The sequence below is a fragment of the Peromyscus eremicus genome, chromosome 18 (genome assembly GCF_949786415.1).
Source record: "Peromyscus eremicus chromosome 18, PerEre_H2_v1, whole genome shotgun sequence".
Lineage (NCBI taxonomy): Eukaryota > Metazoa > Chordata > Mammalia > Rodentia > Cricetidae > Peromyscus > Peromyscus eremicus.
Genome location: NC_081434.1, coordinates 8,007,931 through 8,030,573, shown reverse-complemented (window position 1 = coordinate 8,030,573; position 22,643 = coordinate 8,007,931). Strand labels below are relative to the sequence as shown.

The 22,643-nt window shown below is 46.3% G+C and overlaps 1 protein-coding gene across 2 annotated transcripts in view; it reads left to right on the top strand.

Annotated features, from left to right (window-relative positions):
• Kics2 (KICSTOR subunit 2) overlaps window positions 1-14,978 on the top strand; it is an 18,598-nt gene extending 3,620 nt beyond the window's left edge. Inside the window, exons 2-3 of one of the 2 annotated variants that reach the window (XM_059245574.1) lie at window positions 2,713-2,998; window positions 12,249-14,978. In XM_059245574.1, coding sequence (XP_059101557.1) covers window positions 2,713-2,998; window positions 12,249-13,065 — 1,103 coding nt within the window. In that variant the 3' untranslated portion in view covers window positions 13,066-14,978. The remainder of the gene's footprint in view (window positions 1-2,712; window positions 2,999-12,248) is intronic. The other variant, XM_059245575.1, reaches the window with a different exon arrangement.
• Window positions 14,979-22,643: the final 7,665 nt, after the last annotated feature.

Below are 22,643 nucleotides of genomic sequence, written 5' to 3'. Positions count from 1 at the left end.
CTTTAAATTTCGTATGGGATAAAAGGTTGAAACCTTGGAAAAATAATGGTCATTGGTAACTAGAACATTCTAGAAAAAAAAATCCAAAACATCATAATTAGTAAGTTGAAAGTACTGAAAGGGAAATGAGTTGGGTGTATCTGATTGCCCAGTACGAAGGAAGATTGGTCCTCATTGGGTACTAGAAGGTAGGGTAGCCAAGAAAGCTTTGAGAAAAGAGATAGAATTAAAAGTAAGGTATTGGTGATCTCTCTTGCTTGTATTAGTTTTACCTGTTTGTGACCGGTGTAGATAGGCCTTTAGAGGTATCACTTGAATTTGTGTTGTATTTCTGTTCCCCTATGATATGATGGGGGTAGGCATTACTTTTTCAATGCAAAGTTCAAGTTTTTGCCATGGCCACTGGTTTTTTGTTTTTTGTTTTTTTTTTTTTCCGAGACAGGGTTTCTCTGTGTAGCTTTGCGCCTTTTCCTGGAACTCACTTGGTAGCCCAGGCTGGCCTCGAACTCACAGAGATCCACCTGGCTCTGCCTCCCGAGTGCTGGGATTAAAGGCGTGCGCCACCACCGACCGGCAGGCCACTGGGTTTTTTGTTTTGTTTTGTTTTGTTTTGTTTTGAACAGGGGAAGTGAGGAGAATCGAGGTCACCTATCTGTTAAATAGTAATTTGCCATAGGCTTTCCCAGGCTCAGTTATATGTTATTGGGAGTTGAATACTGTCAGTTCAGTGGAAAGAAGGGACCAGCGAGACTGAGTTCATCCTTCTTTCTGGGCCTTTTCAAAGGGCTGTTTCATCTCTCTTCTCAACAGATCTGGTTTTATGTTGACAGTGACACATTTAACGCTCAGAACAGCGAGGTTGTTTGAATGTCACACAGCATTTAAGTATGGCAGTGAGGACTTGAAATTGTCCTTTAGACTTGTAGAGCTTTGGGCTTTTGCGTGATGCATTCTGATGCCGTGGTCTGGTTTTTAGACAGTGTCCCACTGTGCAGGCTAACCTGGAACTCACCTGTCTCTGTCTCTCAAGCTCTGGGGTTATATAGGTGTATGCTGTCATAACCAGCTCTGTATGACATTTTTATTACCTTCCTAACTTGGGAGATCTTTGTTCTAGACATGTGCACGGAGGACTGTTTATTCTACACCAGTCACTATAAAATCAGAATATAGACAAGGAGGACAGAGCTGCGAGAAATGTCGTCACTATGAGTGGAGCCATTCCCCATGTATGTGAGAGAAAATACTTCTGTAGAATTCAAAACTTAGGGATCAGAGTCAAGTAGGGCTTCCAGGTTGGGGGCCTTTAGATGTGGGGCTGAACCCCTGTATCACACTGTTCAGAGGATGAAGTGGGAGAATTGTGTGTGTCAGGCCCAGCTTAGACAACAGAACATCTGGATGAAGGCTTTCCTGGGAAGTCAGACCTTCAGTGTTAAGACCTGGAACATCTGGGTACAGTTGGTCAGCGTAGTAGCAAGGGATGTAAGGTTCATTTCTTGAGACGTAAGCCAAGAAGTGAACTAAAAACAGTATTCTGAAATGAATTATTAAGAGGATATTTTTCAAATGCCTTAAGAGTTAACTTTCAAAGCCGGGCGGTGGTGGTGCACACCTTTAATCCCAGCACTCGGGAGGCAGAGCCAGGCGGATCTCTGTGAGTTCGAGGCCAGCCTGGGCTACCAAGTGAGTTCCAGGAAAGGTGCAAAGCTACACAGAGAAACCCTGTCTCGAAAAACCAAAAAAAAAAAAAAAAAAAAAAGTTAACTTTCAGTCTTAATGTATTTATAATATCAATAAATTCATTTCACGAAAGTATTCTGAGCCTAACAGGAAATCCCCGAGATTTTTGTACATTTGCAGAAATCACAATTGTAAGCATTTCCTGTTTCTTTTCATTCTGCTAAAGTCTCACATCTGGCTCTTTGATGGGAGAGCAAATACTTAGGAAAATATCGTGGAGCTGGCTCTGTGATTAGAGATACAGTTAGTCACGTACAAATTCACAAGTAAGGAAGCGATTCCTCGACTGGTGGGTCCCTTTCAACCGTCGGTGACGATGCGGCTGCCCTGATTCTCGGGCGGGTTCCCTTTGCGGTAGAGCGGCAGTTATAATTGGCTCTTGGTCTTAATTCACACTGTGGCTCTTATTATGAAGCCCACATTGTCAACCTTGTCAGGAGCACGGCAGTCCCCAGCTCCGAGGTCCCAGTGTGTGGTCTTTCGTAAAAGGATGTGTGTGAGCATGCATTCTCATTTCCCGGCACGGCCTAAAAGATAAGATTAAAAAAAAATGCACCTCTGAAGAGGAAACAATGTGTGCCGGGCTGCCAGTTCTAATGGAAGTGTTTTATAATCCTTGTGTTCTCCTTTTTAAAAAAGTATGATCTATAAAAAAAGAGTTTTTTAAATCCAGGTTTATGTTATATGCTAGGGTAATTGTGTTCTAAAATAATTTTGGGTGTTTGTGGAGTAGGGGACAATGGTTACGTGAGTAAGATGGATTTATAGCAAGTGCTCATTTATGACCTGTTCCTCAGCGAAGTGCTGACGTGGGGTATCCGTACCTCACTCCTTGAGTCAGAGAATGTGGTAGACACAAGCTCACTGAGCTCCACAGGCTCCAGTTCTTTCCACGTGGGTGCTGGGAGGTGCCTGGTACTTCTGTCTGTGTGCCTTACCGGTCCTGTGCTTCTGCCGTTTGCTTCCCAGGGGGCCAGTCGTTCTTCAGCAGGAAGGACTCCATCCGCACCATCTACACCTCCCTGCATAACGAACTGAAGAAAGTGGTGACGGGCCGAGGCGCCCCGGGCGGAACGGCTCCTCACGTGGAGGAGCTTCTCCCCCACCTGTCAGAGCAGCTCTGTTTCTTTGTCCAGGCTCGGATGGAGATCGCAGACTTCTACGAGAAGATGTACGCCCTCAGCACGCAGAAGTTCATCAACACGGAGGAGCTGGTTAGCGTTTTGGATACCATCCTCAAGAAATACAGCTCCAGGTGAGTGTGGAGAGGGTAACGGTCTGTCAGCCCCACACAGGCTCCGAGTTTTCCCTGACTCTTCGGAAGGTCCCTGTACTCTGTTTTATTTGTGTTCATTGAACAGCAGGCATCCATTCAGCACTGTGAGGTTTAGTTAACCATGCTGGACAGATCCCTCCATGTGTTATCAGGAAAGACACGAAGTCACACAACAGAATGGCTGTAGAGGGCCTGGAGAAATGGCTCAGTGGGTAAGAGCCCGGCTCTGCAAACATGAAGCCCTGAGTTTGGATCCCTAGCATCCATGTAGAAAGCTGCGTACCAGTGCATGCACCTGTAATGCCAGTGCATGGGTGCTGTAGACAGGAAGACTGCTGACGGTCAGTGAGAAACCCCTGTCCAAGCAACAAGGTAGGGAGCCATAGAGCAGGGCGCCTGATGTCATCTTCTGGCTTTGGCACCGAGGCACGTGCACCTACACACATACACACACACACACACACACACACACACACACACACACACAAATAGTAGTACAGAGAGCAATGTGACTGACCAGCTACCTGTCTAATAAATGCTCTTTTCAGAGTAATAACCTGGGAGGTATCTCTGTAACGCTCACGTGGTCATTAAGATGTGTCAGGAATTGTGTTTTAGTTTTGTTTTCAACTCTTAGTGGAGGCATGCATTGCTGTTGAAGGACAAACTAGTTCTTTGGGATAGCTAAGAAATTATTTCAAGGCCAGTTTAACTTAAGCTTTTTTGCTCAACTGGAAAATTGTTTCTATTTGAAGAAACTTGCTCCTTACAAAGAAATGAAGCTGTTTGTGATGTACTGCCACTGCCTGACCCTGGAAACAATGTCCAAAGAACTGTTGGAATTTAAGAACATCACCAAAGTGAAGGGCCCGGGTTTATTTTGGCTTCCTTGGAGCCTAGCACAGTAGAGGTACTACTTGGATTAGAAAGATACCTTTGAAGGATATAACACATCTGGGCATATTAATTCATGTTAGCTAATATTATTTCCTTCTTGGGTCTCTGAGGGAGTTGAAGATTAGTTAGTTATAGTTGAAGATTAATTAGGATAGAAAGTGAATTAGATACATTTTGGACTTACCAAAATAGGATAGATAATGGAATTATTTTCTCTGATAGGTTTGATTAAACAGAAAGGTACCCAGATAAGATGCCACATGCTTATCATCCTAGAACAGCACCCACTGCATGGCAGGTGCTAAATTAAAACTGGCTGAATAAATTAGTGAACAGTTGTTCAGCCTGAACGTTTTGCCCAATTTGGTAAATAGTGGGAAACCATGAAAGGTTGTGAACGGGGGTACGCCATGTTCTCGTCTCTAATTAGGCTAGTGACTGTAGCACCAGGTTACGGAATGGGTTAGTGAAGATGTGATCGCAGGACGGAAGGACCGTGGGCAGGCTGCTGGGGCAGGTGGGCGGGCATGTGCTGGTGGTTCATGTGGCTGCAGGACAGAGAAATCGGTGCTAACAAGGAGTGAGCACTCTCGGCAGCCAGATGGTAGGTGTGGTGAGCGGTTCCTGCTGAAGAGGATCTGGAAGTTCCCCCGTGGTAGTATCACAGACAGGATGGACGAGGAAAGAGAGCTGGACTGCTTTAGAAGGACGGTACCAAGCTAAACCCAAGGTCAAGATGTTAGTAGCTGGTTTTCAGGTTCCACAGGCAGCTTAAAAGTAGAGGCCTAAGCCCAGCTGAAAGGTCCCAAGTCAAGGAAACAGTGAAAGCCATCCCACCCAGTTTTAAAACTGTTTCAGGATGAAAATGCCAAGTTTACTTAACAAAGCATCATTTGATTTTGTAGCTTGTAGGTTTCAAAAGAGTATGATATTTATACCATCTATTATTTCTGTGTTTGTTTTATGAGAGAGAATCTCACTCTGTAGACCAGGCTGGCTTCAAACTCATAGCGATCCTCCTGCCTCTGCCTCCTGAACGCTGGGATTAAAGGCGTGCATTACCATGCCTGGCGTCTAATCATCCACTGTGAAGGATGATTTGAACAGCTGTGGTGAGCTGTGCATTCTGCAAGACTCTTCCTGTTGCCTGACTTCAGTCACGGGTGCAGGTGGCACTCCTTTTATGAAGGCCCAGCAGTGAGGCAGTTGGCTCAGAACTCACCCCTCTCTGACTTCAGAGTCTGTCTATTTTTCTTTTTGTTTTCGGAGCTGGAGGTTGAAGCCGAGGCCTCTCTCCTGATAAGCGAGTGCTCTCCTCCCAAGCTCAGACCACAGCAGAGCTCGTGTAATTGTGTATTCACCATTGCTCGTATAAAACTTGAGCTGCTCCCTACTTGCTCCAAGTGGTTCATTTCTCTCTGCTGACTTTTGCATTCAGCAAATGAGATTGGCTGGTCAGACAGCACAGCAGGCCCTTTCTACGTTCACCTACTGGGAATAAGGACTGTTTCCTGCATAAACTCACATTATGCCTGCCTGCCTGCCTGCCTGCGTGCTTGAGCACAAGACATGATGATTAGTTTTTTTTTTTTTTTTTCCCTTCCCTCTTACTTTATTTTAGTTTTTTGAGATGGAATCTTACTTTGTGTAGTCCAGCTTTTCTCCACACTTACATGAATCCTGCCTCAGGCTTCCAAGTGCAGTGATTACAGACCTGAGCCACTGTGTGCGCTCTCTCTCTCTCTCTCTCTCTCTCTCTCTCTCTCTCTCTCTCTCCCTCCCTCCCTCCCTCCCTCCCCCTTTGTGTGTGTGTGTGTGTGTGTGTGTGTGTGTGTGTGTGTGTGTGTGTGTGTGTGTTATATTTGAGGCAGGATTTCATGATGTAAACTATGTAGCCAAGGCTAGCCTTAAAATCTCCATCCTCTTACTCAACCTCCCTAGTGCTAAGATTGTGGTGTATGCGTACACACTTAGTTCCTGCCTTTTTTTTTTCTTTTTAAAAAATATATTATGGGTGTTTTGCCTGCATATATATTATATACACCATGTGCATGCCTGGTGCCTGCGGAGGCAAGAAGAGGGCATGAAATCCCACAACAGGCAGTTGTGAACCACCGTATAGGTGCTGGGTATCGAACCTGGATCCTCTGGCAGAGAAGCCAGTGCTCTTAACCTCTGAGCCATCTCTCCAGCCCTGAAGTTAATTACAGAGGCTGGAGAGAGGGCTCAGTGGTTAAGAGTACGCACTGCTCTCGCAGAAGACCTGAGCTTAGTTCTCAGCACCCAGTGTCCCGTCCTCATCTCTGTCTTAGGATAATTACTGTAATGCCACGTTATGGATGGGTAGTTGACAGCCACCTGTGTCTTGGTCAAAACTCTGTTGCTGTGAATAGACACCGTGACCATGGCCATTCTTTTTAAAAGGAAAACATTTAATTGGGACTGGCTTACAGTTCAAAGGTTCAGTCCATTATCATCGTGGCAGGAAGCATGGCAGCATGCAGGCAGACATGGTGCTGGGGGAGCTGAGAGTTCTACATTCAGAATGGCAGACAGCAGGAATAGAAAGAGGCATTGGGCCTGGCTTGAGCTTCCCAAACCCCAAAGCACCTCCACCCCAGTGACACACTTCTTCCAAAAAGGCCACACCTATTCCAACTAAGCCACACCTCCTAATAGTGCCACTCCCTATGAGCCTATGGGGGCCATTTTCATTCAAATCATCACAGCCTGTAACTCTAGCTCCAAGGGATCTGATACCTGGCCTCTATGTGCTCCCATATTCACGCATGGACACCTCCACATACTTATAATCAAAAGTAAATCTTGAAAAGAAAGGGAAAACTGAGCAGAGTATGATGAACACACTCACCATGTGACCAGCGATTCAGTTTATATATAAAGCAGAGTGTAATGAACACACTCACCATGTAACCAGCAATTCAGTTTATATATAAAGCAGAGTATAATGAACACACTCACCATGTGACCAGCAATTCCAGTTTGTATATACACCGAAGAACCGATGTGGTGCTTGCACAATTTCTTGAGTGTACCAAAACATTGAATCGTTTTCTTAAAGGGTGAATTTTATAGTACATTATGGACATGAATTAAATACCAACAAAGCTGTTAAAAATGAAAAAACAAGGACTGGAGAGATGGCTCAGAACCTCTGTAACTCCGATTCCAGGGGACCTAATGTCCTCTTTGGGCCTCTGTGGGCTCCTGAGTATACATGGTGCTCATAAACCCACTCAAGCACACAGGTGCATAAAAAGTCTGCAGCGAACACACAGCTATCCTTTCTCCAACCTCACATTGGTTAGCATTTGCCATGCTGGCTTTCTCTCTCCCTGTGTAGAACAATAACAAAAACTTTACTATTGTTTGGAAGTAAGATACTAGTATCGTAAATCACCTTCCCAAATACTCAGCTTCTCATCTTTTAGAACCATACGTAATCAGAACAGTGTTCACACTCAGGACATTTCACACTGGTTTTTTTCCATCCCATAATATATAAATCGCATGCAGATTTCCCAGGTTGCCTCACAGATGTCCTCCACACCTGGTTGGTCATATAGTAGTTTATTTCAAGGAACTTGCATACTGATGTGATTTTGCCTGATACAATGCCCTCAAAGGTTATCCATGCTAAAGCATGTGACAGTGTTCCTTCCTTTTGTAAGGAAGGCTGGGTGATAATCTCCTGCATTGTGTCCCTTCTGTTAAATGAGTTTCTACTTTGTGTGTGTTATAAATACCACCTCTTACTATGGAAGGTTCTAAAGGGCAGACCTCCGACCACATCCTTGCACAGGAGTCCCCATTGATCAGGTCTCCTGCTTTCTGTAGTTTCTGTTGCCCACCATCTACTATCTGAAATGTAACAAGTTCAAGAAATTAACAGGTTTTTAATCGCATGCTTGGGCTGGGGAGATAATTCAGTCAGCCAAGTGCTTGCAGAGGACCTGAGTTCCATTTCCAGAACCCACATAGGAAAAGCAGCGGGGCACAGTGGCATGTGCACGGTAATCCCCATGCTGAGGGGGTGGGGACAGGCAGATCCATCCCTGTCGCTGACGGGCCAGCCAGCCTGGCCTGCTCGGCTCCCTCCAGGCCAGTGAGAGGCTCTCTTTCCCATCTCTAAAAACGGGAGGCCACAGTCCTGTAAGATGACATCTAAGCTTGTGTTCTGACCTCTACATTCAGTGCACACACACGTGTATTTGCACACACACACACACAAAATGATGTGTGCGCTGTGTGATGAAGTCACACTGTGCCACCCGGTGGGCGTGGCCCTTGTCCAGTAGGTCAGTACTGCGTCAGCTGCTGACACCTAGATCAGAGAGACCACATTGTCTTAAACTGTTCTATACTGTTAATAATTGTATTTTATTTTAGTTATTAGTCTCTTACTGCGTCTAATTTATAAGGTAAACTTTATCACGTCTGTGAATAAGTATGCAAGGTTCACTACTGTCCCCTAGGGACAGAGGACCTGTGGAGCAGGGAGACTAGAATGTCCTCAGTGGAATGGTGGCTAAGGAGCAGCAGGCTAGTGGTTTAAGTGAGAAGGGGCTACAGATTCCTTCTATTGTAGCAAAATAGACACCACGTAAAATTTCCCATTTTCATCGTTTTTAAATGTGTATTTCTGCAGATTGGTTCTTACTTCTGACTCTCACAAAAGAGTTCCTTTGGAAGGGACTCCACCGTGTGGGTCTGTGGAGGACAGAATAGCATTTCTGGAGTTCTGCTTCTCATCAGCACACCTGCTCTGTACCTTCCTGCGCTCTGGACCCCGGGTTCCTGCTGTCTGTCCTCCCTCCTTCCTCCCCTCCTCCCATGCTCTCTCCTTTCCTTTAGAGCCAGTGTTCTCCACAGGTTGTTGGCAGTCTCCTGTCTCAGACACTGCCCAGCTCACCACCTTGACTTAGGTGTATGTTTGTGGATCACAGCCTGAGTGAGGTGTGTGTGAGTGGCCGCAAGGCATGCAGAGGAGAGGAGGCTGGGAAATGATGCGTCATGAAGCTAATGTCTGCGCTGGGCAGACAGACAGGACGAATGGTTAGCTTTCCTTGAGGATGAAAAAAGAGCGTTGCATTCACATGCATCTTTAACGAGTGTAGAACATTACGCTTCTGTGGTGTCATGGAAACACTTGCTCACAAGCGTTTCTGAAGGTTTGATCTGAGACTTTGTGTCCTTTGAAGCAGAGCATTGGCAATACATGGTGATTTCTATGGTGGCATGCAGTAGGAAAATCAGACATGGTTCCCGGCTTGTGGGTTTTTTAAAATGATTTTTATGATTTTTCTGTTTTGTTTTGTTTTTTGTTTTTTGAGACAGGGTTTCTCTGTGTAGCTTTGCGCCTTTCCTGGAACTCACTCTGTAGCCCAGGCTGCCCTTGAACTCACAGACATCCACTCTGCCTCCCGAGTGCTGGGATTAAAGGCGTGCGCCACCACCGCCCGGCGATTTTTATGATTTTTTCAATGCTGCAAAAGCGATGACCATTCAGTAGAAGCTGTGCCTGGCATTTTGGACTTTGATCATTTGCCAGGTTTAGCAGAATGCAGTACAGTGCTCTAGTGACACTGGGCGGCCTCGGCTGTCACTAGCCAAGCAGTCCTGGGGTGTGGCAGCCGACAGTGCAGGGATCTTTGCAGGGTGAGCTGAGGCGGTTGGTAGGTTAGGAGCGTCAAGCATATTTTAAAGTTAGGATGGGCTGATGGGGCCGCAAGTCCAGGAGCATCTGCAGTAGGATTTTCTGCTAATGTTGTTCTGCCAGAGTCAGCTGTCAGCCTGCCACAGCCCAGTCATCTGAGGGGTCTGAATTGGGGAATGTCCAGATCAGTTTGGTATGTGAGCGTGTCTGTGGGATATTGCCATGACTAATGTTGATATGGGTGTTGTTTTGGTATTTGACTCTTTCTGGGGGGGCCCGCCACCCAGCTCCCAAATAAATCATTCACGGAGGCTTATTCTTACTTATGAATGCCTGGCCTTAGCTTGGCTTGTTTCTAGCCAGCTTTTCTCAATTTAACCCATCTACCTTTTGCCTCTGGGCTTTTCCCGTTCTCTTCTGTAAAACTTACTCTTAGTCTGTGGCTTGCTGTGTAGCTGGGTGGCTGGCCCCTGGAGTCCTCCTTCTCTGGCTCCTAGCTCTCTTTACTCCAGTTTTCTCCTTCTATATATACTCTCTGCCTGCCAGCCCTGCCTATCCTTTCTCCTGCCTTGCTATTGGCCTGTTCACCTCTTTATTAGACAATTAGGTGTTTTAGACAGGCACAGTAACACAGCTTCACAGAGTTAAACAAATGCAACATAAACAAAAGTGACACACCTTAAAATAATATTCTATAACATATGGGAGGCCCAACCTACTCTGGGCAGAACTGTATCTAAGTAAGTGGGCTTTGAAAGCTGGAGCTGGAGAAATGGCTCAGTAGTTAAGAGCACTTACTGCTTTTGCAGAGGACCTGGGTTCAGTTCTCAGCACCCACATGATGTCTCACAACTATCTCTTAACTCCAAATTCAGAGGATCTGACACTGTCTTCTGACCTCCACAGACATAGAACATGTAGATACATAGATACATATATACATAGATACATACATACATACATACATGCACATACATAAATGCAGACAAAACACACATAAAGATAAATAAATAAATCTTAAAAAAAAAAAAAAAAGAGTGCCTAGTGCTGGGGCCTGACCTAGCTTGGGAGCAGACTTCTCTAAGACAGTGACTGCAGAGGAGAGCTGAAGAGTAATTGAGAAACATTGATGAAGAAGGGCCATGTTCTCACTGGCCTACTCTTCATAAGTTGTCCGTCCTCCTCTGCTGAGAAATTAGGTACTTCCACATCTTGTTGCCTCTTCCCCTAATATTGTTGTGAAGTGGGATGGTGTTTATAGAGGGCAGTCAACAGTCTACATTCATAAATTCATTTACTAAACAGAAATGTGACATATGACATATATATGTACATATATATATTACAAAATATCCAGCTACATTGTGCATAGTAAGGAGTAAAACTTACACATGTGTGTAGTACTTGGCCACAGTATAAACTGTCACCGCAGCACATGGTAAGAAAAACGTAAAACACGTTGTGTAGGTGGGAGTAAAACTGCACTACTGTCTTGATCTTGACATAGTATACTTTATTAATTTTTAACTAGATGCATATGTATGTGGGGAGGGTATGTGCATATGAGTGCAGTGCCAGTGGAGGCCAGAAGGGGGCGTCAGATCTGCCGGAGCTGGAGTTAGAGTTATCCACCTGTAACTGATGTGGATTTTGGGAACTGAACTCGAGTCCTCTACAAGAGCACTTGGTGCTCTTAACCCCCGAGCCACCTCTGCAGCCCCTGAAGTGGTATAATTTTATCATTTCACACTAGCTAGAAACACGTGGTGGGGTGGTGGGAATGTGACTCAATTTGAGTAGGGATCAGAATATTCAAGGTCTTAATACCTTCTAAGGATTTGAGGAAAGTGATTTTAAAAGATTTTAGGTCTTCTTTTGTGGCTACCTTTTTTTTTAAATTAATGTTTTAGGTTTGATTACAGAATAATGAGTTTCATCGTGGCGTCTTCTTACCTAGGAGTCACTGTTCTTTGTCTGAACTTGTCCTCTTCCCCACTGCCCTCTCCTGGCCTGTGCCCCCTCTCCCTTCCACATGGCTTCTTTTCCCAGTTACCGAAGGTCCTTTCTGCTCTTCACTGCACTGTTCCAGCGTGCTCTATTTCCCCGCCTCCCTTTGGCCGCCATTTTGTTTTTCATCATGGTTAACTATGAAGGGACTTTGGGAGTAGAATGGACAACAGTTGTCTGGTAAATGCTGTATTCCTTTATTAAGTGCCCGTTACCTATTGAGCCTCAGATACAGGTTTATAGTGTTTATGTTCATCTGTAAAATGGGTCTATGAACTAGTGTGTCTGTGGACAGCAGGTGTCTTAGTATTGTCTTTCGGTTGCATACCCTGAAAAGAGGACCCCTGGTTTTGATGATCGTGTTAGTCATACAGTTCTCGGAGTAAATAAATAATTATAGTCAATGGAAGGAAGATAGTTACATTCATGAAAAGAAAACCCACAAAATCCAGGGTACTTTCTTGGGAGAATAAGATGAAGTGCCCACGTTAAACCAGAGTTGTAAAAAATCAGTGCCTTTCTGCCCGACGGTGCGGCCGACCCGGGCAGCACTTGTCCGGGGGCAGCGGCGTTTGGGGTTTGTGCTGGTTTGTTGTTTGTGAAGGTTCTCACTGAAGTGACATTGCCACTGACTTGTGTCCCCCCCAGATTTCACCACCCTATCCTTAGCCCTCTGGAGAGCAGTTTCCAGCTGGAGGTGGGTGTGCTGAGCCATCTCCTGAGGGCGCAGGCCCAGATCTCCGAGTGGAAGTTCCTCCCCTCCCTGGTGACCTTGCACAACGCTCACACGAAGCTTCAGAGCTGGGGCCAGACCTTTGAGAAGCAGCGGGAGACCAAGAAACACCTGTTCGGGGGGCAGTCTCAGAAGGCCGTGCAGCCCCCCCACCTCTTCCTCTGGCTGATGAAGCTCAAAAACACGCTCCTGGCCAAGTTCAGCTTTTACTTTCACGAGGCGCTGAGCCGCCAGACGACGGCTTCAGAAATGAAAGGGCTGACTGCCAAGGCTAACCCAGACCTCTTTGGAAAGATCTCCAGTTTCATCAGGAAATACGACGCTGCCAATGTGTCCTTGATTTTTGACAACCGAGGCTCAGAGAGCTTTCAGGGTCACGGCTACCACCACCCACATTCCTACCGAGAGGCCCCTAAAGGGGTGGACCAGTACCCGGCTGTGGTGTCCCTGCCCAGTGACAGGCCGGTCATGCACTGGCCCAATGTCATCATGATCATGACAGACCGAACTTCGGACCTGAACAGCCTGGAGAAAGTGGTCCACTTCTATGATGACAAAGTGCAGAGTACCTACTTCCTGACCCGCCCAGAACCCCACTTCACCATCGTCGTTATTTTTGAGTCCAAGAAATCTGAGAGAGACTCCCATTTTATTTCCTTCCTCAACGAGCTCTCGCTTGCCCTTAAGAACCCCAAAGTGTTTGCAAGTCTGAAACCCGGATCCAAAGGTTAGCAGGAGCTTGCCCAAGGATTTCCAAGACTGGATATGGTGTTCCTCGTTGCTCCAAGGGGCAACGGTAGTTTGTGACTAGAATTTTCGTCCACTCATGCTTCTTTGGGAGCTGAGCTAAAGACAGATCTTCCCTAATCATGTTGCACACTTCATAAGCAATTAAGACCAAGGATGGAATCTCCAAAGAGTAGTCTAGGAAGTGCCATGGCTACCCCGAGTCACCGTGGTACAGCAAAGTAGTGTCAGTATTTTCCCATTTCCCGTGTCTCCTGTAGATGGGATGTTGATTGGTCCTTCATGTACCTTTCCAGATTTTTTTGTTCTTATTCTGAACATTGTGCCCCAACTCACTTCTCAGCATCCTCTCTCTCTGTCCCTGAAGAGCAGCCAGGATACGATACCAGATGGGACTGTTCCAGTCTCATTGACGCGCATGTTAACCGTTTGACAAGTTCGTCTAATTAGTGTTATGCTGTAATTAGAACCTTGGTGAGAGATTTCTATCAGGTAGTGAAGTGGGAGATGATCAGTTAGTATCGACCCTTATGGCAGCTCAACCAGCCACAGGCTCTTTTCAGGTGACCGCCACACCCATCTGCATTTGTTGTTTTTACCTTTAAGACGCTTGGTGTTATTCTGTTTGAAGTCAGCCCAAGGCGGTGTGCAGAGTTTCTCCATGCGGGTTTAACCCGCTTGACGTCACTTCTCTGCCCGACTGTGTTTACATCTGGCCCTGTCCGGTTATTCTCAGGTTTAGAAAGCATGCAGCCATGTGTTTGTAGCCGTGTTTTAGGTTCTCACACAACACAGCTTTTATAAAATCAAAATGATGGTCTTGATACTTCGTGCTTGCTCAAAATCAGTTGTGCTTCATAATCCAGTGGCCAGGTCAGCCCTTCAGCACATCTAGACTTCATAGTCCAGTGGCCAGGTCAGCCCTTCAGCACATCTGGACTTCATAGTGCAGTCCCAGGTCATCACATCTGGACTTGGTTCCTTGCCCTCTGCAGATCATGTTCAGATGCAGCACCAGGTGTCTGGGGACAGGCTCCTCTGTCCCTTCCTTCTGAGTGTGTTCACAGGGGAGCAGAGGGATCAACGTGGGGAGCATTTCTGGGTTATTGATTCAGAAGGAGAAGAAGCCACCAAGAAGAATTGAGCCGTTTCTGCTGGCTATGTCCTTCAGAGCTGTGTGAATGTCCTGGTCAGATCCATGCTTTCCTCATGGTTGAATGGAGCCGCCGTCTTGTGGGGTGTCCACAGAGCATGATGGCCACACCAGCAGAGTCATGGAGCCCTTCCAAGGCCTCCTGGACAAGTGTGGTCTACCTGTAGAAGAATCTACTGGCCAGTTTTCTGGCCCTCCCCTCTTTCACATAATCTTAAGCCGGTTTTCTTTAAACAGGAAGTAGTGATTTACTCTGCATTTTCTCCAGGTTCTATACAAACATGAACAAATTTTATAATAGTGACCTTACATTAAATTGAAAACATTTGAAATTAAAAGCCAAGCCATTTTCCTTGCTTTGTGCTTTGCCGAGATACTGAAAAATAACCCTTGGTATGAATTTTTTTTTCCTGGATAAAACCACCATTAGCCTTAATGATATGGCTCCCTAGGTAGATAAAAAATTATAGACTTCAGTGGACTGTGGAGGAATGTAAATAAGACATGCATATATAAAATACTGAAAATAGTCAAATATGTACATATTTGAATGATATATTTATTTTTAAACGTATTTTTGAGTAATTTAAGAGGTATTTACAAAGAACAGAAAGCAGATGTAACTACTAAGACAACAGGAACTCTAAGTCCCTGTGTGCTGTCAGGCGGTCCTGGAGGACCCTCAGAGATCAGTACTGATACTTTATTTCTGAAGCGCCTCAATAAAGTTTTCTAATTATATGTATATATATATATTTCTTTCTGATCAAGCAAATTTTATTGTGTACATATGCATGTTTGCAGGGTTCTTCTCCAAGAGCCTCCTGAGATAGGAGGGCTGGGTTGTGGGCTCTTGTGTGGCCCCCAGAACACGTTGTTACATTTAGACTCAGGTGTAGACACCTGTGCCAGATCACAGCTGGCGGGCACCCTCCCTTGGGCACAGGAGATGCCAAGGTGAACCCTGCATTTCTTCAACACTGGCTTCTTAGGTTTGTGTGTTGGTTTCTCCTCCTTCTAGGGCCGCTCGTCCTGAGGGCTGGCCTTACCGCCTCCTACTCTGTTTTTTCTAGCTTGCTTTCTTTTTTCTTAGCCAAGCTCCTCTGCTTCTGGGAAGCCAGGCTTTTGACTTGTTTGACAGGTGTGTCCTCTAGGGATACATTCTCCTTTCCTCCTCTTCCTCCTCTTCTCCCCAAGGTAGGTCTGAAGTCTTGTAACATTCCTGGCCACTGAGGAACACAGGTCCCGAGCCAGACTAAAGTCACTGGAGGAGGAAGCTCCACACTGCCATGGTGACCATAGGCAGGACGGAGGCCTCCAGGGAACCAGTGGTGACACAGGTGTACACACAGATATAAGCTGCCCAGATTTTGGTTCAAGTCAAGAAGAAAAGTGATTTTTATTGGGATTTGCCCTCTGGAAGCAGGATTGAGATGTCTGTCATGCCTGCTCCGCTGGCTGGAGAGGAGGTGGGCACTTTCCTGTGAACTGCCTACCCTGGCGTTTATTTCTAGACCACAGCCGATGAATTCTAGGTAACTGGAAGTGTGTCCAACACTGAATTTGCCCGGAGGTCCACTGAGTGTCGAATTTTAGGGTGCCGTTTGGATAATGGATGAACCCTTAACACCTTTGTCCTCTGTGGGGTCCTGCCTGGTATCTGACAGTGTCATTTTGGGGGATGTCTTCAAATGAAGCCAGATGGTTAACTGGGGAACCAAGGCCCTTTGAAAACGGGAAAATTGACCCTTCGAGAAAAACAAAACAGAACAAAAAGCAAGCCTTCCCTCCTCGATGACTCCCTCAGGTTATCTTTAAGTCTAGCAGGCAGCTTGCGGGTCTTTTACCCTGGCATGTCAGCCCTGTCAGCTCAACAGCTTTGAAAACTGGGCCAAGAAAACGTGGGCTGCCTTTTCCAAGGGTCAGGGTGGGACTGTGAGAAGGCCTTGTGTGTGAAAACATGTTGGAAATGGACTCGAAAGCTGTCTGAATAAAAAGCGAACATCTTCTCTGACTCAAATGCGAATCCTCGTGTTCTCGTCCTTCTCTTCGAGCCTGAGAAACGCCTGTGTTTCAGCATCGGCAGCTAAACGCCTAAACAGCACTCACTATTCCAAATCTTCGCGGCTCTTTGTTCCTGGTTTGTTACGGTTGGTTGATAGTCTCCTTTCAGGTCTATCCCACTGCTCTTTTATTGGGCTGCTCTGAAATAAGAGGTGTGTTCAAATTGCCATCTGTGACTGTGACTGTGGCTGTGGCTTTCTTCCTACATAGGTTGTAGGACAGAGGTTCCAAAGTGGTGATGTTCTCGTTATTTATAATTTATTAGCCAGAATATACATACAAAGAGAGCATCTTCAGTTACTGGGTTACCTTGAAATGTAGTCAGCTTGACTTCTGACTCCTTTACCTTCCACCCCCTTTGGCAATGCTGGGGATCAGAGTCAACCCTTACAGGTGCCTGGGCAAATGCCGGATCTCAGCGCTGTGTCCCCAGCCTTAGTTTTATCTTTGAAAAAACCAGATTCCTCCCTACTGGTGCTAGAGAGTGAGCCTAGTTCCCACGTGGTAGGAAGGGCTGGGTCACTGACACTGTAGCCCCTGTCCTGAAGCAGCTTTAAAAGTAGTTCTTAGCACGTTAAGAGGCACCTGTGCATTTTTTTAAAGAAATGAGTCTTTCCATTGATAAGGGATTTTTCAGTTTTAATTTTTAAAATTTTTTTGCAATTATAATTAAGAATTTCTCCCTTCCCCCTCTTCCTTCTAACACCCCTCATGTACCCTCTTGGCCCTCTCTCAAATTCATGATCTCTTTTTGTAGTTGGACTTACACACACACACTCACACTCCTATATAAACACAACCTGCTCAGTCCATATAATGTTACCTGTGTGTATATGATTTCAGGGCTGAGCGCTTGGATAACCCACTTGGGCTCTTCCCCGAGAAAGACTATTTCTCCTGTTCTCAGTATGCCTCAGGATTTTTTGCATCTTAGGCTTAACTTTAGATTTGAAATAAAACAGGGCCGTTTTCCCCCTTGACACGAGAGAGTCTACCTAAATATTATGGCTTTCCCGTCTTGCTTCTGGCTAATTTTCTGCCCTTCGTCGGTGTTATTTCCCCTGCCTGTCCCCTCTCCCCGCCCCTCTTCCCTCCTGCTGGTCCACTAATCTACTTTGGCTCCATCCTTCACCTGAGGTTCTCACGGAGCCGGAACATGGCCCAGTGATTTGCCCCAGTTTGAAGAAAGCCACATCTGAAAACTAACCATTTTTATTTTTATTTTCTTTTTAACAACGAGTTGGTCATTTTCAGTAAGGCAGGAAGACAGAGGGGGGGAAAGGTTAATGTTGACAGGAATGGGGTGAGTGTAATGGTGCCTCATCCCCTCGTGAATACACACCTTCAGCCAGTCACAGCAAAGCAGGACTGCTTGTATCTAGCAGATAATTTGGCAGTGAAAGCTAATTAAAACAAAATCTTTCCAAGCTGTGACTGATGGCTAATCTTGGTCGTCAACTTGACACACCTGGGAAGGGGAACCTCAGCTGAGGAATCGCCTCCATCAGATTGGCCTGTGGGCCTGTCTGTGGGGTGTTTTCCTGATTGCTAATTGATGTAGGAGGGCTCAGCCCACTGTGGGCGGGTGGGTCCAAGATAGGTGCGTGAACGTAAGCTTGGAAGCAAGTCAGTAAGCAACGTTCCTACCGGGTCTCCCCTTCAAGTCCTGCTTCAAGCTCCAGCCCTGGCTTCCCTCAAGGATGGACTGGAACCTGTAAGTTACAGTAAACCCTTTCCTTTTCAGATTGCTTTTGGTCATGGTGTTTATCACAGCAACAGAAAGCCAACTAGCACGTGTATTTTTGTGATTTTTTTTTTTAAAAGGTTCTGCTTGGGTTATTTTTTCTAATTAGTATATAAAAGCATTGAATTAGTCTCTGATTTTTTCCCCCCTTTAGTTAAAGTTTTAAGAAACTGGGCTTTCCCCCTTCCTTTCTAAATGAGGAATTAAAAGCCACACTAGGTGACTAGCCCGCTGCAGAAGCCCTGTAGGCAGAGTCATTTCGTTCCTCTTGACTTCTCTACTGGGTTCCCGTTGCCAATGTCATTATTTTGTGGCCCTGTGCCCGATTTATTCTAAGTAAGTTCTCCAGAGGAAATGAGTCAGAAGGAACGGACTGGATGAGCTCCTCTCTTGCAGAGACTCCTCTTGGTATTGTGTAACCCCACGAGGCTTTGTTAATGGATGCACCATGACTTGTCTGCCTAGTTTCTCAATCTGGTTGGGATGACAAGGTCTGCTTATGGGGTGCTTGAATTTGAAAACCATATGGTATGTGTAAGATATCAATGCCCAAGAACAGAGGGAGGCAAGTGGTGGCCCCCTTTTTGGTAACCCTCTACTTGACATGAGCCAGGGCTAGGGCTCTGAATGCTGGCTCAGGGTGGGTCCTGGGGGCAACTGCATCAGAGTGCACCCTGAAGGGCAGAGGGAGAGGGACCTGATGAAGGGGGGGAAAGTGGTCCTTTAGACTTCCGCTAACTTTGTCCTTACGGATGATTGTGTTTTTGCTGGTCTGGACATTGAAAAGTGGAGCTGGAATGCTGTTATATTTGACCGTCTGATTTGATCTGAGAATGCAGAGGGACACTCCAATCCCTCTGGGCTCATCCTGGTCTCAGTGGCTCTAGGGTTGTCTAGGCTCAGTGTTAGGGCTGTCCCCGAAGCAGGAGCAGGTGGTGTGTGTGTGTGTGTGTGTGTGTGTGTGTGCGCGTGCGTGCGTGCGTGCGTGCGTGTGTGTGTGTGTGTGTGTGTGTGTGTGTACTGCTCCTTTCCATGTATACAATCATCTCATTCATTCACTCATTCACGCAGTAGCTGTCGAACATTAACTGTGCTAGTGTTGGGCATATCAGTAACTGGAGCCTTCTCCAAGCACTCCGGCAGCCAGCCAGACGCTGCTGGAAGGGCTTGAACCCAGTACAGCAACAAATAGATCTCAACTTGTTACGCTTACATGGTCCCTTTACATTTTACCAGAACTGTGACTCTTGGTTTGGGAGAAACCTGCCTGTGGATAATTGATTCATTGTCTTATCAGAATCACCTGTGTGGCAGATACAGGGTAAGTTAGTAGGTTGTGGGAGAACCCTAGGATTTGTGCTCCAGAAGTTCTCAGTTACTACTGACATTGCTGGTCAAGGACTGTACTTTCAGAGCAGCTGGTGGGAGGTGGTGGCACACGCCTTTAATCCCAGCACCCAGGAAGCAGAGGCAGGCAGATCTCTGTGAGTTTGAAGCCAGCCTGGGCTACAGAGCGAGATCCAGGACAGCCAGGGCTACACAGAGAAACCATTTTGGTATTTTATTTGTATTTTGGAGATGGCAGCATTTCTCCTCCTCCTCCTCCTCCTCTTCCTCTTTTCCCTCCTTCCTCTTCCTCCTCCTCCTCTTCCTCCTCTTCTCATCTTTCTCCTCCTCCTCCTCTTCCTCTTTTCCCTCCTTCCTCTTCCTCCTCCTCTTCCTCCTCTTCTCATCTTTCTCCTCTTCCTTCCTCCTCCTCCTCTTCCTCCTTTTCCTCCTTCCTCTTCCTCCTCCTCTTCCTCCTTTTCCTCCTTCCTCTTCCTCCTCCTTCTCTTCCCTTCCTCCTCCTTTTCCTCCTTCCTTCCTTTCCCTTCTTCTTCCCTCCCCCTCCCACCCTCTTCCCCCACCCTTCCTCAGGGGTGAGGAGGGCCTCTTTAAGCATCCAAACTCTTGAAAAAGGCTTTCTATCAAAAAGCAGCATTTTTTAAAAAAGTGCAAAATCTTTTAGCAAGCTTGAGAATAAGAGTATATTGGGAACAGCCAGTAGAGGGCGCTAGAGAAACCAGCTCTCCAGCTGTGGCTTCTGGCTATCCAGGCAGAGTGGGTGCCACTTGGCTTCTCCAGGACAGCAGAAACCCGAGCTGTAGCGCAGTTACTTTAAAATGACCATTTTTAGCATTTCCAGTGGGAGATTTCTCAGCCACTCTTGTAGAGACAGATATTTGTGCAGCTGGCCCAAGAAATGAGTAAGAGACAGGACTGTCATTTCCGCTGAACTTTAGTGTCTGTGTGGGAGCGTTTTTTGCCTACGTGTGTGCATTGTGCACCCCATTCATTCCTGGTGCCTTCAGAGGTGAGAAGAGAGTGTCAGATCTCCAGAACTGGAGTCCCAGATGGCTGTGAACCACCTCGTGGGTGCTGGGAACCAAACCTGGATGCTCTTAAATGCTGAGCCACCTCCCCAGCCCCAATGTCTTCTTACCCAGTGTCCTCTTATTGTTATTACTCTCTTTTTTGGAGACGGTCTCACTGTGTAGCCCTGGTTGGCCTGGAGCTCGCTCTGTAGACCAGACTGGCCTGGGTCCATCCTTTGCCTCCGAGTATGCTCCGGTTAAAGGAATGTGCCACCACATCCAGAATTTCTGTTTCCTGAGCTGGTGACTATGTAGCTAACCTCTACCGACTCAGAGCCATCTGTGATATCGTGATTGCCGGCTTCGTCCCTTAGACAGTTTGAGACTCATGTCCTTCCTCAAGTTTGCAGATGCGAGGCTTTACCTTCTGCTGGTTTGTCTCTTACAAAGTTAGATGCTTGTGGCCATCAGCCTGTGGTGGCCACATCAGGAAGAGACACTTAGAGGAAGTTAGGTCACAAGGCAAGCTCTTGAAGGGGATATCGGCACCCTGGCCTTTCTCTCGCTTTGTATGGCCACAAAGTAAGAAACAGCTTTCATGTTCTGGCCCCAAAGCAATGGAACCAGCCGACCGTGGACCGAAATCTCTGAAATTGTGAACCCAAATAAGTATTTCTTCCTGAGAAAAATGACTGGAGCACTTGGCTTGTGGCACTTAGGACAGAGAGCATGTCTTCACGTGGGAGGGCGGGGATCCACATACCTCTCGAGTTTATATTGAAAGTTGACATCTCTTTCCCACTATCCACGAGCACAAAGTTTTCGACTGTAATTGCAGGGTTCATTGAAAGCCCTCAAGGGGCCTTCAGGATCAAAACCCCATTGTGGGAGACACTCTTGGGTGGCTGCTGAGGCACTGGAGGAGGTCTTGAACTTTCTTTGCTGCATCCACACTCAGGGTGTTTTCAGCTCAGTGCCCCCTCCCCAAACCCGTCTCAGCGGACCTCCATATTTATCCGCCGGGACTCCCGAAGCTTTGGAGTCATTTTGATTCTTCTCTATGCTAAGTCCTCAGCAGCGTCTCTTTAACTTGGTAAACTGATGTACACACGTGCGTGGGTGTGTGCGTGTGAGTGCGGGAGCCTGTGGAGGCTAGAGCAGGGGGCGGGTCCCAGATGCTCCGGGGCTGGAGTTCCAGGCGATGGAACCTGACATGGGTGCTGGACACTGAACTGAGGTCCTCTCCGAGATTAGTACACGCCCTTAACCGCCGCGCCATCTCCGCAGCCCCAACTCCTGAGTTTTCATTAGTTCAACTTTTAGAAAATTTGTCTTCTACCTGGTCTCTCACATTCTGTGTCTTTGTATTTCAGCCACACTACTTACTTGACAGAGTAATTTATATTATATGCCTTAACTGCTGAGCCCTCACTCCAGCCCTAGTGATTTATATGTCTACTTTGCTTCTTGTGTTTTCTTTAAAAAAAGAAAGAGAAAGAAAGAAAGAAATCCCGAGAAAGTAGCTCTGCGGAGCCTGCTGGGGAGGGTCCACTTCGAAGGGTCAATTTTCTTGCTTCATCTCAGGTTTCTGTCAAACTGAACTCTTGGCCTTGCTCTGTATTTTCTCATCTCTAAACTTTTGCTCAGTTTTATTTGGAATCTGTTTGAACAGGAATTCTTTACACTGACACCTGTGAAATATAATTATAAAAATATTTTGTCCTAATTTATTTAAAATTTACATTGTACCCCCTCTCCCCCGCACATGCACATGCGTGTGCACGCACACACATGTACCTGCACACCCCTTGCAGGAGTCATTTCTCTATACTATGTAGGTCCCAAGGGTCAACTCAAGTTGCCAGTCTTGGGATCAGACACCTTTACATCTGATCCATCTGGCCCTATAAAAGTATTCTGAAATCTGTGTTTGGAGACAGGGTCTCACTATGCACCTCTGGCTGGCCTGCAACTCGCTATGTAGACTAGGCTGGCCTTGAACTCACATCCATCTTCCCGCCTCTGCATCTTGAGTGCTGGGGTTAAGAGAGTAGGTGGCCATACCAGGCCTTCCATGAGTTGTCTGTTAATGCAGGGTCTATGAAGATGTAACACTGGGTCCTAATAATTATCATCCTTGTACTGCCTTTTACAATAGAAGGCTATACTACATTTTTGTGAGAGGTTAGGGAAAACGAGGCTGTAGCTTTTTTTGTTTAATTTTAAAAACATTTTATGTATGTGACTG